At 43.2% G+C, this 16,694-nt stretch overlaps 2 protein-coding genes across 2 annotated transcripts; one reads left to right on the forward strand and one right to left on the reverse strand.

Moving 5' to 3' along the window:
• Positions 1-1,960: 1,960 nt before the first annotated feature.
• LOC131343779 (mevalonate kinase-like) lies at positions 1,961-6,708 on the reverse strand. The gene is made up of 10 exons (XM_058375710.1): positions 6,397-6,708; positions 5,862-6,009; positions 5,625-5,772; positions 5,203-5,358; positions 3,836-3,912; positions 3,327-3,393; positions 3,104-3,194; positions 2,752-2,871; positions 2,466-2,619; positions 1,961-2,131 (listed from the first exon to the last, which is right to left on the reverse strand). Exons 1-10 carry the CDS (start codon positions 6,475-6,477, stop codon positions 1,980-1,982), a joined length of 1,194 nt encoding a protein of 397 aa, XP_058231693.1. The 5' UTR covers positions 6,478-6,708; the 3' UTR covers positions 1,961-1,979.
• An 889-nt stretch (positions 6,709-7,597) lies between these two features.
• On the forward strand, positions 7,598-12,002 carry LOC131343460 (corrinoid adenosyltransferase MMAB-like). The gene is made up of 9 exons (XM_058375171.1): positions 7,598-7,922; positions 8,436-8,500; positions 8,637-8,730; positions 8,823-8,880; positions 9,075-9,147; positions 9,267-9,364; positions 11,295-11,359; positions 11,464-11,523; positions 11,641-12,002. Exons 1-9 carry the CDS (start codon positions 7,819-7,821, stop codon positions 11,723-11,725), a joined length of 702 nt encoding a protein of 233 aa, XP_058231154.1. The 5' UTR covers positions 7,598-7,818; the 3' UTR covers positions 11,726-12,002.
• The last annotated feature ends 4,692 nt before the right edge of the window (positions 12,003-16,694 follow it).

The following is a 16,694-nucleotide window of genomic DNA, read 5'->3' on the forward strand; positions in this document are numbered from 1 at the left end:
TTAAATGAGGATTTTAATAGTGTTTTATATTAGGAAACATCCCCTTTGTAGAGAGACAATCTCAGTCTTCTGTCTCTATTTCTCTAAAGAAAAGATGGGATATTCAGTTTAGAGGAAGATGTTTAAAAAGGAAACCTGGATCTGTGATCCTCCCTGATCCACTGAATCAACTGCACAAGATTAGTTCATTATCAGGAAGTGGGACTGTATGAAGCAGTTTGGTGTTCTGGACCACTCAGGTGAGTGTACATCATGATGTCACCTGAAGTTATCTGTTTGTTTATAGAAGTTGGTGAAGAACAGATAATTGTTATTAAGGCCCTGATTAATAAATACATAGAATTGAAGGAGGGTGTACTTACTTTTTCCCATGACTGTATGTAAAGCCTGACAGAAATCATCGAAATGGGAGCAACACTAAGAGACATTTAAGCAGACGCAGAGTAACATAACCCTAGGGGAAAAATAAAGGATTAATTAAGGATTAAGTTATCACACTTTATACAAGTGTCTCCCAAACCAACTGTACGACTTTAAAACAGGTGAGGACTGTCAAATTCTTTTCTGGATCTAAAAAAGTTTTATTTGTAAACTCTGTAAATGATGAAGCTGCAGTGTGTGATGTGCTGCCCTCTGCTGGAAAAAAACTGACACCATTCATCAGTGTCATTTCTTTACAGTTTAAATGAACAGGATCAGACAGTTGAGTTTGACAGCAGTAACAGTGAACTGGTTAATATTATAGTTATATAAGAATAGAACCAATGAACAGGGTTCTTAAACCAGATTTGGCTTAAAAACAAGACTGTATTTTATATCTATATTAGAGTTATAGCTTTCACTTTCTACAATTAGTGAATTATTATTCTGTATATAAATAATGATCCTGTGTATAAATCTTGAGGAGGAGTTTGTTAGCTAGCACTGAAGCTCAAAATGGAGGCAAACTGAAAACTTCGAGAAAAATGGAGACTCCGCCCACTTCCACCCGACTCACTTAAAATAAAACCTGATTCTGTGTTAATAAAAATATTTTTAAAGTAAATTCCACTGAATTGTGTTTGGATTTCACCAAAACAATGTGTTTTTTATCCACTATTGCTAACTGTTTTCAGGGGAAAGTAGCAGCGTGATCAAAACTGTCTAGATTGCATCACTGATTAATTTAAATATTCATTGGATAAAAAAATAATATATAAAACAGGACAAAATTTGCATTATAAGAAAACTGATGTGCATTATAAGAGTAAGATCTTTGCATGTAACAGTAACTGTTTTAATAACGTGTTTCAGTAGAACAGGTTTTTATATGTAAATTATTTCCTTATAAGATTTAATCTCATTTGAAATGTAGATTTATTTTATATAATACTTTTGTGAAGCCCTCAGAAATCATCAGCTGCTCATTTTAATCTTACACTAAAATGCTCCTGCTGTCCTTCAGGTTGCTAATTGCTCTGATCTCTGAATGTGTCTTAATGTGTTCATATAGTTAAAGTGACACAGGAGACCTAATAATAATATTATTATTATTATTATTATTATTAATAATAATAATAATAATAATAATAATAATAATATTAAGAAGAAGAAGAAATCCTCAACAACTGCATTAGGTCAGGAGAATCAGATTTATTTAGAAATATAAAGTTAGTTTAAATAAGTAAGAGATCCTCCACTGTATTAGCTCTTCACCTGAGCTGTGATGTTCATCCCCAAACAAAGCGAGCAAGTAAATCTGGAGGATGATGTAGCTCTGGTGTCTATAGTGTTCAAATCTGTGTCCACTTTTCATAATCAATGCTCTAATCACAGGTAACATATATATATATATATATATATATATATATATATATATATATATATATATATATATATATATATATATATATATATATATATATATATATATATATATAAAAATACTGTTGGTATAGCTATAATGTTCATCTACTGTGTGTGTGTGTGTGTTCAGTAGATCAGTATTTAGTGAGGATGTGGAGGATGTTGTGTTTCAGTGAGGTGGGCGAGTGCATCAGGACACCCGGCGCTCCGATACTCGTCTCCCAGCAGTCAAATCCAACCTGCTTCAGCTCCTCCATCACGTCTCGCACCACACACTCGCCTGTCTCTGGAGGAACAGTGTGGAAAATCCAGTTAATATTAATAAGGAGTGTATAAGTCAATATGATCAACAGATATTCAACACACTGCTCATGGAGGGGGTCTACTCATGAAAAAGTCCTAAAAATCTAAGAAAAAATATTCAGAGGTGTTTCTGCTTACTGAGAATCTGAGATGCCGTGATGTTCAACCACCCTAACCACACTGAGGTGATACCTACATTACCTTATAACTCCAGTTCTATTGACTGATATTAAAGTCTGGTTTATGATGTCATGTGTTTGTACCTCTGTGTGTGTGTGTGTGTGTGTGTGTGTGTGCGCACGTGTGTGTTCCTAGACCTGGTGTGAGGAGTGTGATGGCGCAGCCTCCTCCTCCTGCTCCGGTCAGTTTGCTGTGGAGGCCGTGGGCCAGTGTGACCTGGCACAGTGAGATCAGAGAAATGTGACCGACGCCCATCACGTTCAGGTGATGCTGATTGATGTCTATTAAATCCTGAGGAGGAAAAGAGGAAATCCGGAGGATTTGTATGAGCATAAAATAGACAGTAAACACACACAGGCGCTTGTGAGAACAGTCCTAGTGCTTGTTGTGTCCTAACTCTCAGTGTGTGCTACTTGTGTGTACCTCCAGTGTGCTGTAGTGTTTGGCTGAAGCTCCCTCTCTAGCCATCTCAGCTAGTGTCCGCTCACAGATCTGAGACACGGCATCCACCGACTCCAGCACAGGGAGCAGGACAGATGGGTACTGAACGACACACACACACACACCATTAATAGACTGTTTTTCTAACAGTGTGTGTATTAACCGAGTAACTAATTTTCTTCTAACTTCTTGGTACTTGGGAGACTTTTAGGAAAGAGGTCTTTCTGGATAATGAGAGGTTCTTGCTTCTCCTCTGGTGTAAGGTTCTACACAGAGTGTTAAAGGTTCCTCCAGAAGAACAAGTGAAGAACCTTTAAGGAGGGAAATGACTCACCTGATTAATTCTGTCCTTCACTCCAGAAACCAGGAGTTTGGTGCTGCGCGGTACTTTAGTGTTGGTGAGGAGGATCCTCAGTGTGGGTACACTGCAACACACACACACACACACACACACACACACACTGAGTGTATTTTCTCACAGTGATGAAGCAGAAAAGTTTTATTCCACAGTTTAATTACAGTGTGTGTGTGTGTGTAGGGGTGAAGAGTGTGTTTACTTGCTCAGTGGAGTAATTTTCCCAGCCTGGTAGCGCAGAAAGCCTCCTGCAGACACACAGTGTGAAGCTTCAGAAAATCAACCTTTCACTTTAACAGAAAAAAATCTAACTTTCTCTTCAAATACACAACTCTGAACATTACACACACACACATGATCATACACAACTCTGAACATTACACACACACACACACACACACTCATCTCTGAACATTACACACACACACACACACACTCATCTCTGAAAATTACACACACATCTCTGAACATTACACACACACACTCGTCTGTGAACATTACACAGTGGTGATTAAGATTTGGTGGTCAGTTTGTCAGTTCGGAGTGTAAATGTTCCACACTGATTGTAGACTGCTCAAAAAAATTAAAGGAACACTTTGAAAACGCATCAGATCTCAATGGTGAAAAATCTCCTGCTGGATATCTCGACTGATCAGGACTGGGTAATGTGTTAGGAATGAAAGGATGGTGTCCTGGGGTATTTCCTCCCACATCTGGACCAGGGCACTGAGCTCCTGGACAGTCTGAGGTGCAAACTGGTGGCTGAAACATAATGTCCCAGAGGTGTTCTGTTGGATTTAGGTCAGGAGAGCGTGGAGACCATTCAATGGTATCAATTCCTTCATCCTCCAGGAACTCCCTGCATACTCTCACCACATGAGGTCAGGCATTGTCCTGCACCAGGAGGAACCCAGAACCCAGTGCATCAGTGTAGGGTCAGACAACGGGTCCAAGGATTTCATCCCGATACCTAATGGTAGTCAGGGTGCCATTGTCTAGCCTGTAGAGGTCTGTGTGTCCCTCCATGGATATGTCTCCCCTGACCATCACTGACCATCACCAAACCGGTCATACTGAACGATGTTACAGGCAGCAGAACGTTCTCCACGGCTTCTCCAGACCCTTTCATGTCTGTCACGTGTGCTCAGGGTGAACCTGCTCTCATCTGTGAAAAGCACAGGGTGCCAGTGGTGGACCTGACGATTCTGGTGTTCAGTGGTAAATGCCAATCGAGGTCCACGGTGCCGGACAGTGAGCACAGGGTCCACTAGAGGACATTGGGGCCCTCAGGCCACCCTCATGAAGTCTGTTTCTGATTGTGTGGTCAGAGACATTCATACCAGTGGCCTGCTGGAGGTCATTTTTAGGCAATGATCACCCTGTTCCTCCTTGCACAAAGAAGCAGATACCGGTCCTGCTGATGAGTTAAGGACCTTCTACTGGCCTGTCCAGCTCTCCTAGAGTAACTGCCCATCTCCTGGAATCTCCTCCATGCTCTTGAGACTGTACTTGGAGACACAGCCAACCTTCTGGCAATATCATGTATTATTGTGCATCCTGGAGGAGTTGGAGTGCCTGTACAACCTCTGTAGGGTCCAGGTATCTCCTCATGCTACCAGTAGTGACACTGACCCTAGCCAAATGCAAAACTAGTGAAAAACGGTCGGTGACCTCCACCTGTAAAACCATTCCTGTCTCGGGGATCGTCTCATTGTTGTCCATCTATTGCACCTGTTGTTCATTTCATTAACCCCAAAGCAGCTGAAACTGATCAACAACCCCCTCTGCTACTGAACTGACCACACACACAACACAACACACTACACCTGATACACACACAACACAACACACTACACCTGATACACACACAACACAACACACTACACAGAGAGAGAGAGTGAGAGTGAGAGACTGAGAGAGAGAGACAGAGAGAGAGAGACAGAGAGAGAGAGACAGAGTGAGAGAGACAGAGTGAGAGACTCAGAGACAGAGAGAGAGAGACAGAGTGAGAGACTGAGAGACAGAGAGAGAGAGACAGAGAGAGAGAGACAGAGAGAGAGAGAGAGAAAGAGAGAGACCTGGCCGTCTCCTGGCTCTGTGTAAGAGGAGAGCTGATGGTTCCTCTGGCGGTGAGCAGAGCAGCAGAGACACACACACTGTACGCAGCGCTGGAGCCCAAACCTGCTCCTGTAGGCAGCTCAGACCACACACACACCTTCAGACCGGGCAGGATTCTGGAGTTACACACACACACACACACACACACACACATTAGGAAAATCATTTTTAAAACCATTTCAATAAAAAACTTTTACAGAACACAAAGAGGAGCATGAGTGAGCAGCAGGAGCTTCTTCTGCCCAGTGAAGGGCTTCTACACAAGCACAGGCTTCTCTACCAGCAGGATTACGTTACAGATTTTATCACATCACTCCTAAAGTAATCTAGTAGTAATAAAAGCACGAGGTCAGTGTAATGTGTGAGGTGGACTCGCTCTTACTCTGACTGGGAGAAGACACGCAGGTAGGTGTAGAGGAAGGCCAGCACCGCCATGCTCCTGGTGTCTGTGGATCCATCAGAGACGCCTGTAAATTCCCTCAGCTTCCTCATCAGCTCAGTGTCCAGCTCTGTGGAGCTCCTACACTCACCTACACACACACACATACACACAGGGAGGATGTGTACACCAGGGCTGTGTCTCTGTACAGATACGTGAGGGTGAAGTGATCAGCTCTACCTGTACAGTGAGACAGCAGTGGTTTCAGCACGCTGATGTTCCAGCACAGGAAGGTGTCGATGTTCGGGAGACTGACGGACACTTCGGATGAAGACGTGACCCGCAGCCGCAGATACGTGCGCAGGTTCAAGCTCACAGCCAGCGCCACCTGTTGGAGATGATGAAGAGTTCAGGTGCTGAAAGCAGCCTTTAACCTGAGCTCCACACGACACATCCAGATACAGCAGATAGAAAAGTGGTGGATTCTGATCAATGAGCTCTGAGGAGACTCACTTCACCTCCTTCACAGCTCACATCACTGGACTGTGCCTCTGATACCCATGTGTGTGTCCAGTCTAGAGCTGATATTTATGCCACATGAAGCCTGATGGATCAGTAAATACACTTCTGCAACACTTCTGGCCTGAAATTCAGTTTCCAAAGGCATTTTAAAGGCCCTCTACAGGCGGAGTATCTCAACTGCAGCGTTATTTCCAGTGGAAGAGCGAATCAGAGGAGAAAGAGTGAATGAAGTGTGTAGAATGGGACACTTTACCTTCCCGTGTACTACAGCATGCTCTCCGTGCAGGATGGATTTCCCCGGAGCTGAAATGAAACACTCCTGAACAGCCGCCATGTCTGGAACACAGCCAGCATTAAAAACCCACCCGCATTCTGACAAAACTCACTAATCCTACACTCCGAATACGGGTGGGCAAAGAAAATCACACACTCGCCGTACAAGTTCAGTCTATAGACCACCGCCCAGGTCCAGAATTAATCCCGAAAATACATTTATACATATAAAACCACATGAGATTAAAATCACACAAATAAAAAGTGATTAATTTAGGTATTAATTCCTGACTGAGTCTCTCTGACTTCCTGAATAATAAAAAGTAAAACACATTTATCCACTGCGACGTACAAAAGTGTTGAATAAATGGACCCTGGTTCATTGGGCCACAGACTGACGATAACATCAGTCTAAAACTCTGTTGGGAGGAAATAAAGCACACAGAAACATTTTTAACATAGAAGATGAAGTTTATATCTTGTAAAATGTATACAAAATAATTATATTTAATAGTTTGCAAGTAAAATGTACTGTATAAATTCTTTATTAAATACATTTTATCGCTGTTAAGAAACCAAATGCTTCTGTAGCAACAGTTTTTTTTACAGTATTTTTACATATTTATGACAGTGTAAGTACCAAATGTAAACTTTTTCTAAATAATTTGTTGTTCAGTTAGCATTTATATAAATGTTTGTGTCTGATGATTTCCTCCTCTATCCCTGAGCATGGGTAAAATAAAATGAGTATCTAATTACACAATATGGCCTTTTGATTAAATCTAATTTCAAAATTACAAATAAATACATACATACATAAATAATAACAAATGTTAATTTCCCTCTTTTGTTCAGTTCACCTCTAAACTGTTCCACAATTACAGCAATAAATATTATTATAATATATATGTTTATTAAAGAAGTTAGTAGAGAAAAATCCGTTCTGTTTATTTCAGAATATTAATCAGGAGTCTGAAGTTAAAATCTGAGCAACAGACGACACTGAGCCGCATCCGGGTTTTTCTTATGCAGTTACAATCAGCGTCCACAAGAGGGCGCCAAGCTATCATACGGCTAGAAACACGCTCCAAATGGCGACCAGGACACTGCACACTATCTAGGCGTCCTAGTTAGAACACTAAAATGTAGATTGTAACGAAACCAACAGAATCAGCTACGGGTAGCAGGAAGGCCAAATGTGTTCAGGGTAAACATTCCGTATTTCCTGAATTGCGAACTGTAATATTGTCTAGTAGAACAGCAGCTAGTGTAGTGTAGTTAATTCTCTTTAATAAAGCTCAGTTTACAGTATGGCGAGAAACATTTCCATCAGATTTGATGATTAAGGTTAGTAAATGTTGTGGATTTAATCAGACTGCATTAAACAGTGTAGAGTTGTGTAATGGCATTGTCCTTGTCTTTGAGTCGAGCTGCACATCGTCACTGTGTGCTGCAGTTAATAACGTGGAGAAAGTCACAGCAGCTTCTGTGTGGAAACCTCAGAAGGTAAACAACTACACATCATTCATCACATTTAGTTACCATGGTAACAAGTTCAACCCGCGGTAAACGATCATATCGACAACAAATGATAGAATGAAATGAACTGAACTGATATCACTAATGATTTTCTGTCTTTGGATGAACACACGCAGCAAAACCATGTTAAAACAAGTAAAAAACACAACAAATAACACTCAGAGCTCCAAACTAGAGTTATTAAATAAACCTGCAGACATTCTGGACATTTCAGAAAGGTTGTTGTTTCCAGAAATCACTTCCTAACTTCCAGCACCTCCATATTTAATATTTTAATAAATGATTTTATGTCATTAGATCCAGTTTCCTTTGGGATTAGTTGGTAGAAGTCTGGGGAAAAGTTCTTCTGAAGCAGTTTTCACTGCAGTGTCTCTGTCTCACTTCTGGGATTTGACCTCATAACCTTCATAAACAGAGAAGTGTAACTCCTGAACTCTGACTGGAATCGTGTGTAACCTCTGAACTTTCTCACCTTCTGAGCTTTGGCACAAAGTCGGAGCGAGATCGGCCCATTCCCAAGATTTACACCAAAACAGGAGACAAAGGTTTCACAATTCTCATCTCTTCTTTTCTCTCTCTTTGTACACGGACATAAACACACTGAGCCTCAGCATTTCCACCTGCATTATTTCACACTGAGCCTCAACATGGGACTGTTTTCTGTCCACTGAATTCTCCTAGGATTTTCCAGCACTTTCACAGGAGAGAGGCGGCCCAAAGAGGATCGTGTTTTTGAAGCTTTGGGTACGACGGACGAGCTCTCGTCTGCCATCGGGTGAGATACACACACACACACACACACACACAGGGTTTTCTGTATCTCATCAGTGTATCAAAGTCTTCATCATACACATTCTTCCTGCTTAGGCTGGCTAGAGAGTTCTGCCTCGAGAAAGGACACGCCTTCACCCATCAGCTAGACAAGGTGTGTGTGTGTGTGTGTGTGTGATGAGCGTTATATTAATCTAGCATGTTATATTTTCACAACAGTAAGGTGTGTGTGTGTTAAGTATCACAGTATATCACACACACATATATAATTCAGTGTGTTGGATGTGTAGGACCACCATAAAGAACACTGAGTGTCTCTGACTGCAGCTTTGTCTTTTCCTTCTCCAGATCCAGTGTGTGCTGCAGGACGTGGGCTCTAACATGGCCACTCCTCGCTCATCAGCCCGAGAGAGCCACATAAGTGTGTGTTCATTATGCAGAGTGTGTGTGTGAGAGACAGAGAGAGGAAGAGAAATGAGCAGGTGGAGTAGTGACAGTATGTACAGTGTGTTATTTTCAGTGTTTTTCCTTCTACACCAGAGAAGACGCAGTTCAGCAGTGAGACTGTAGCAGAGCTGGAGAGATGGATTGATTCCTACACAGATGAGCTTCCTCCTCTCACACACTTCATCCTCCCTGTAAGCTTCCTCCTCTCACACACTTCATCCTCCCTGTAAGCTTCCTCCTCTCACACACTTCATCCTGTCTGTAAGCTTCCTCCTCTCACACACTTCATCCTGTCTGTAAGCTTCCTCCTCTCACACACTTCATCCTCCCTGTAAGCTTCCTCCTCTCACACACTTCATCCTGTCTGTAAGCTTTCTCCTCTCACACACTTCATCCTGTCTGTAAGCTTCCTCCTCTCACACACTTCATCCTGTCTGTAAGCTTCCTCCTCTCACACACTTCATCCTCCCTGTAAGCTTCCTCCTCTCACACACTTCATCCTGTCTATAAGCTTCCTCCTCTCACACACTTCATCCTGTCTGTAAGCTTCCTCCTCTCACACACTTCATCCTGTCTGTAAGCTTCCTCCTCTCACACACTTCATCCTGTCTGTAAGCTTCCTCCTCTCACACACTTCATCCTGTCTGTAAGCTTCCTCCTCTCACACACTTCATCCTGTCTGTAAGCTTCCTCCTCTCACACACTTCATCCTGTCTGTAAGCTTCCTCCTCTCACACACTTCATCCTCCCTGTAAGCTTCCTCCTCTCACACACTTCATCCTGTCTGTAAGCTTCCTCCTCTCACACACTTCATCCTCCCTGTAAGCTTCCTCCTCTTACACACCTCATCCTCCCTGTAAGCTTCCTCCTCTCACACACTTCATCCTCCCTGTAAGCTTCCTCCTCTCACACACTTCATCCTCCCTGTAAGCTTCCTCCTCTCACACACTTCATCCTCCCTGTAAGCTTCCTCCTCTCACACACTTCATCCTGTCTGTAAGCTTCCTTCTCTCACACACTTCATCCTGTCTGTAAGCTTCCTCCTCTTACACACTTCATCCTCCCTGTAAGCTTCCTCCTCTCACACACTTCATCCTGTCTGTAAGCTTCCTCCTCTCACACACTTCATCCTCCCTGTAAGCTTCCTCCTCTCACACACTTCATCCTGTCTGTAAGCTTCCTCCTCTTACACACTTCATCCTCCCTGTAAGCTTCCTCCTCTCACACACTTCATCCTGTCTGTAAGCTTCCTCCTCTCACACACTTCATCCTCCCTGTAAGCTTCCTCCTCTCACACACTTCATCCTGTCTGTAAGCTTCCTCCTCTCACACACTTCATCCTCCCTGTAAGCTTCCTCCTCTCACACACTTCATCCTGTCTGTAAGCTTCCTCCTCTCACACACCTCATCCTGTCTGTAAGCTTCCTCCTCTCACACACTTCATCCTGTCTGTAAGCTTCCTCCTCTCACACACTTCATCCTGTCTGTAAGCTTCCTCCTCTCACACACTTCATCCTGTCTGTAAGCTTCCTCCTCTCACACACCTCATCCTGTCTGTAAGCTTCCTCCTCTCACACACTTCATCCTGTCTGTAAGCTTCCTCCTCTCACACACTTCATCCTCCCTGTAAGCTTCCTCCTCTCACACACTTCATCCTGTCTGTAAGCTTCCTCCTCTCACACACTTCATCCTGTCTGTAAGCTTCCTCCTCTCACACACTTCATCCTGTCTGTAAGCTTCCTCCTCTCACACACTTCATCCTGTCTGTAAGCTTCCTCCTCTTACACACTTCATCCTCCCTGTAAGCTTCCTCCTCTCACACACCTCATCCTGTCTGTAAGCTTCCTCCTCTCACACACTTCATCCTGTCTGTAAGCTTCCTCCTCTCACACACTTCATCCTCCCTGTAAGCTTCCTCCTCTCACACACTTCATCCTCCCTGTAAGCTTCCTCCTCTCACACACTTCATCCTGTCTGTAAGCTTCCTCCTCTTACACACTTCATCTGATAGTAAATGTTCTTGTACTTTGGATAAAGAAACTCTTTAAAGCTGGACTGTATTCTCACCTGTGTGACTCTGGGTTCTTCTCTCATCCTCTCACTGTGGATTATGTTCTACAGTCTGGGGGGAAAAGCAGTGCTGCCCTGCATGTGGCCAGAGCTGTGTGTCGCCGGGCCGAGCGCTGGTCAGTCTCACACACACACACACACAGTAGATCTGCACTAATGTTTTATCTCATTATGAGCTGATCGTTGGTTCACACGTGTCACTTCCTGTCTCTCTCTGCAGCGTGGCTCCTATAGTGCGTTCAGGCGAGGCCGATCCTGACGTCAGTAAATATCTCAACAGGTGAAACACAAGAGTTTGTTCAGAATCTTCCTTTAACACAGATTTAAAACAAACAGAGATGCTGAAGCTTTAAGTGTCACTTCTTTACCTGCTCTGATGTGCTGCTTGTTGACGCAGGTTGAGTGATTACCTGTTCACACTGGCCAGATACACAGCCATGAAAGAAGGAAACACAGAGAGGATCTACAGGAGACCTGAATGAACTTCTTCAACATCAGAAATAAACTCTCTTTTCTGAAAACTGTGAGATTTCTCCAGTATATTTATCTAAATCACTTATTTTGACCTGGTGTTGAAAACGTCTCCTGATTCAGCTGATGGTGTTAATTCCACTGTATCACTTCATTACACTCCAACACTGACACTAGGTGGCGCTTTAACACTGGATTTGAATAACACTGAATTATTTACATGCTGAATCTGAGATTTTAGTCTCAAAACTTTATTATTAAGACTAAACCTCTGCAGGATTTTACTGAGATTGTGTTCATCTTTGTTTTGTGTAGATCTTTCATGGATAAAGTTTTGTATGTAACTGATTTAAACTGTTCAACACAAACCCAGAATCCAGTCACACGTCACTGTACACAGGAGAAATACTGAAACTGAGATATCAGACTGAATTGTTTAGAATTATACATCTATTTTACATTCACAGATATTACAGATGAAGTTTAGTGTGCTCTTACAGATTCACGTGTTTAGAAATGTCTTTAAGACACATCCATTATTTACAGTGTATTCAGTCACATGATCAGAAATCATCGCAATAGACTCACAGTCTGACTGCAGCCACTAAACCGCTCCGAGTGGCAAATGAAAGTAAAATAAAACACACTGTACACAGTACAAACATGTGGGACATCAACAGATGTTTCTGCAGCTGAAAACACATTCAGTGGGCAGGACACCATTTTGAGAAGCTCAAACCGGTCAGTTTGGTTTAGATAACTGCATGAACATGCATGAGGTCTGGGTGTGTATTGGAGTGTACTGGGTGTGTATTGGAGTGTACTGGGTGTGTATTGGAGTGTATTGGGTGTGTATTGGAGTGTACTGGATGTGTATTGGAGTGTACTGGGTGTGTATTGGAGTGTACTGGGTGTGTATTGGAGTGTATTGGGTGTGTATTGGAGTGTACTGGATGTGTATTGGAGTGTACTGGGTGTGTATTGGAGTGTACTGGATGTGTATTGGAGTGTACTGGGTGTGTATTGGAGTGTACTGGATGTGTATTGGAGTGTACTGGGTGTGTATTGGAGTGTACTGGATGTGTATTGGAGTGTACTGGATGTGTATTGGAGTGTACTGGATGTGTATTGGATGTGTATTGGAGTGTACTGGGTGTGTATTGGAGTGTATTGGAGTGTACTGGGTGTGTATTGGAGTGTACTGGGTGTGTATTGGAATGTACTGGATGTGTATTGGAGTGTACTGGGTGTGTATTGGAGTGTACTGGGTGTGTATTGGAGTGTACTGGATGTGTATTGGAGTGTACTGGATGTGTATTGGAGTGTACTGGGTGTGTATTGGAGTGTACTGGGTGTGTATTGGAATGTACTGGGTGTGTATTGGAGTGTACTGGGTGTGTATTGGAGTGTACTGGATGTGTATTGGAGTGTACTGGATGTGTATTGGAGTGTACTGGATGTGTATTGGAGTGTACTGGGTGTGTATTGGAGTGTACTTGGTGTGTATTGGAGTGTATTGGAGTGCACTGGATGTGTACTGGAGTGTACTGGGTGTGTACTGGATGTGTATTGGAGTGTACCGGGTGTGTATTGGAGTGTACCGGATGTGTATTGGAGTGTACTGGGTGTGTATTGGAGTGTACTGGGTGTGTGTTGGAGTGTACTTGGTGTGTATTGGAGTGTATTGGAGTGCACTGGATGTGTACTGGAGTGTACTGGGTGTGTATTGGAGTGTATTGGAGTGTACTGGGTGTGTATTGGAGTGTACTGGGTGTGTATTGGAGTGTATTGGAGTGTACTGGGTGTGTATTGGAGTGTACTGGGTGTGTATTGGAGTGTATTGGAGTGTACTGGGTGTGTATTGGAGTGTACTGGGTGTGTATTGGAGTGTACTGGGTGTGTATTGGAATGTATTGGAGTGTACTGGGTGTGTATTGGAGTGTATTGGAGTGTATTGGAGTGTACTGGGTGTGTATTGGAGTGTACTGGGTGTGTATTGGAGTGTACTGGGTGTGTATTGGAGTGTACTGGGTGTGTATTGGAGTGTTCTGGGTGTGTATTGGAGTGTACTGAGTGTGTATTGGAGTGTACTGGGTGTGTATTGGAGTGTATTGGAGTGTATTGGTGTGTATTGGAGTGTACTGGGTGTGTATTGGAGTGTATTGGTGTGTATTGGAGTGTACTGGGTGTGTATTGGAGTGTATTGGAGTGTACTGGGTGTGTATTGGAGTGTACTGGGTGTGTATTGGAGTGTACTGGGAGAGTATTGGAGTGTACTGGGTGTGTATTGGAGTGTATTGGAGTGTACTGGGTGTGTATTGGAGTGTACTGGGTGTGTATTGGAGTGTACTGGGTGTGTATTGGAGTGTACTGGGTGTGTATTGGAGTGTACTGGAGTGTACTGGGTGTGTATTGGAGTGTACTGGGTGTGTATTGGAGTGTATTGGAGTGTACTGGGTGTGTATTGAAGTGTACTGGGTGTGTATTGGAGTGTATTGGAGTGTACTAGGTGTGTATTGGAGTGTACTGGGTGTGTATTGGAGTGTACTGGGTGTGTATTGGAGTGTATTGGTGTGTATTGGAGTGTACTGGGTGTGTATTGGAGTGTATTGGAGTGTATTGGAGTGTACTGGGTGTGTATTGGAGTGTATTGGAGTGTACTGGGTGTGTATTGAAGTGTACTGGGTGTGTATTGGAGTGTACTAGGTGTGTATTGGAGTGTACTGGGTGTGTATTGGAGTGTACTGGGTGTGTATTGGAGTGTACTGGATGTGTATTGGAGTGTATTGGGTGTGTATTGGAGTGTATTGGGTGTGTATTGGAGTGTACTGGGTGTGTATTGGAGTGTACTGGGTGTGTATTGGAGTGTACTGGATGTGTATTGGAGTGTATTGGATGTGTATTGGAGTGTATTGGGTGTGTATTGGAGTGTACTTGGTGTGTATTGGAGTGTATTGGGTGTGTATTGGAGTGTATTGGATGTGTATTGGAGTGTACTGGGTGTGTATTGGAGTGTACTGGGTGTGTATTGGAGTGTATTGGGTGTGTATTGGAGTGTACTGGGTGTGTATTGGAGTGTATTGGGTGTGTATTGGGTGTGTATTGGAGTGTATTGGCTGTGTATTGGTGTGTATTGGAGTGTACTGGGTGTGTATTGGAGTGTACTGGATGTGTATTGGAGTGTATTGGGTGTGTATTGGAGTGTACTGGGTGTGTATTGGAGTGTACTGGGTGTGTATTGGAGTGTACTGGGTGTGTATTGGAGTGTACTGGATGTGTATTGGAGTGTATTGGGTGTGTATTGGAGTGTACTGGGTGTGTATTGGAGTGTATTGGTGTGTATTGGAGTGTACTGGGTGTGTATTGGAGTGTACTGGGTGTGTATTGGTGTGTATTGGAGTGTACTGGGTGTGTATTGGAGTGTATTGGAGTGTATTGGAGTGTACTAGGTGTGTATTGGAGTGTACTGGGTGTGTATTGGAGTGTACTGGGTGTGTATTGGAGTGTATTGGTGTGTATTGGAGTGTACTGGGTGTGTATTGGAGTGTATTGGAGTGTATTGGAGTGTACTGGGTGTGTATTGGAGTGTATTGGAGTGTACTGGGTGTGTATTGAAGTGTACTGGGTGTGTATTGGAGTGTACTAGGTGTGTATTGGAGTGTACTGGGTGTGTATTGGAGTGTACTGGGTGTGTATTGGAGTGTACTGGATGTGTATTGGAGTGTATTGGAGTGTACTGGGTGTGTATTGGAGTGTATTGGAGTGTACTGGGTGTGTATTGAAGTGTACTGGGTGTGTATTGGAGTGTACTGGGTGTGTATTGGAGTGTACTGGGTGTGTATTTGAGTTTGCTGGGTGTGTATTGGAGTGTATTGGAGTGTACTGGGTGTGTATTGGAGTGTACTGGGTGTGTATTGGAGTGTACCGGATGTGTATTGGAGTGTACTGGATGTGTATTGGAGTGTACTGGATGTTTATTGGAGTGTATTGGGTGTGTATTGGAGTGTACTGGGTGTGTATTGGAGTGTATTGGGTGTGTATTGGGTGTGTATTGGAGTGTATTGGCTGTGTATTGGTGTGTATTGGAGTGTACTGGGTGTGTATTGGAGTGTACTGGATGTGTATTGGAGTGTATTGGGTGTGTATTGGAGTGTACTGGGTGTGTATTGGAGTGTACTGGGTGTGTATTGGAGTGTACTGGGTGTGTATTGGAGTGTACTGGATGTGTATTGGAGTGTATTGGGTGTGTATTGGAGTGTACTGGATGTGTATTGGAGTGTACTGGGTGTGTATTGGAGTGTACTGGATGTGTATTGGAGTGTACTGGGTGTGTATTGGAGTGTACTGGGTGTGTATTGGAGTGTACTGGATGTGTATTGGAGTGTATTGGGTGTGTATTGGAGTGTATTGGGTGTGTATTGGATGTGTTCTGGGTGTGTATTGGAGTGTACTGGGTGTGTATTGTTGGATGATAGAGCTGCACTGCTGTAGGCATACTGACTAAATCTGTCCTGTTCACTCTGATTCTGTCTCTCTGTGTTCTCCAGCTCTGCTCTGACTCCTCCTACTCATCATCATCATCAAGCTTCTGTTTCCACTCTGTCCTTCTGATCATCTTCCTCATCTTTCTGTTGTAGCACATCAACCAGACTGACAGTGCTGAATTCTGGGAAATTTATTCCTGGTGACTCCAGAATATAAATACTGTAGGAAGTGTGTGGCTGTGAGAGTGTCCAAAAAACCTAATGGGGGGGTTTGCAGAATTTGGTGTTCAGGATTCAGAATTCAGGATTCAGTGTGTTTCTGATAAACCGGTGACACACTGGTAAAGGAAAAAGTAAATTTAGTCAAAAACAAAACCAGTTTTCAAGTATCCCTCATAGCTCCATTAAATCCAGTGTTAAAAAAAGGGGAAAAAAAGTCACAATCACAACTCTGCCCAGAAAAGTCTGTCCACCAAATGTCCACCAAATGCCAGTT

Source organism: Hemibagrus wyckioides, linkage group LG22 (genome assembly GCF_019097595.1).
Source record: "Hemibagrus wyckioides isolate EC202008001 linkage group LG22, SWU_Hwy_1.0, whole genome shotgun sequence".
Classification (NCBI taxonomy): domain Eukaryota; kingdom Metazoa; phylum Chordata; class Actinopteri; order Siluriformes; family Bagridae; genus Hemibagrus; species Hemibagrus wyckioides.

Excerpts from the sequence above, each read along its gene's own strand:
- LOC131343779 (XM_058375710.1), bottom strand. The coding sequence starts at position 6,477 with ATGGCGGCTGTTCAGGAGTGTTTCATTTCAGCTCCGGGGAAATCCATC. Across the intron at positions 2,872-3,103 it reads TGAAGGACAGAATTAATCAG|TACCCATCTGTCCTGCTCCC; the intron begins GTGAGTCATTTC and ends TGTGTCGTTCAG. Across the intron at positions 2,132-2,465 it reads CATCACACTCCTCACACCAG|AGACAGGCGAGTGTGTGGTG; the intron begins GTCTAGGAACAC and ends CTGTTCCTCCAG.
- LOC131343460 (XM_058375171.1), top strand. The coding sequence starts at position 7,819 with ATGGCATTGTCCTTGTCTTTGAGTCGAGCTGCACATCGTCACTGTGTG. Across the intron at positions 7,923-8,435 it reads CTGTGTGGAAACCTCAGAAG|CTTTGGCACAAAGTCGGAGC; the intron begins GTAAACAACTAC and ends TCACCTTCTGAG. Across the intron at positions 8,731-8,822 it reads GAGCTCTCGTCTGCCATCGG|GCTGGCTAGAGAGTTCTGCC; the intron begins GTGAGATACACA and ends CTTCCTGCTTAG.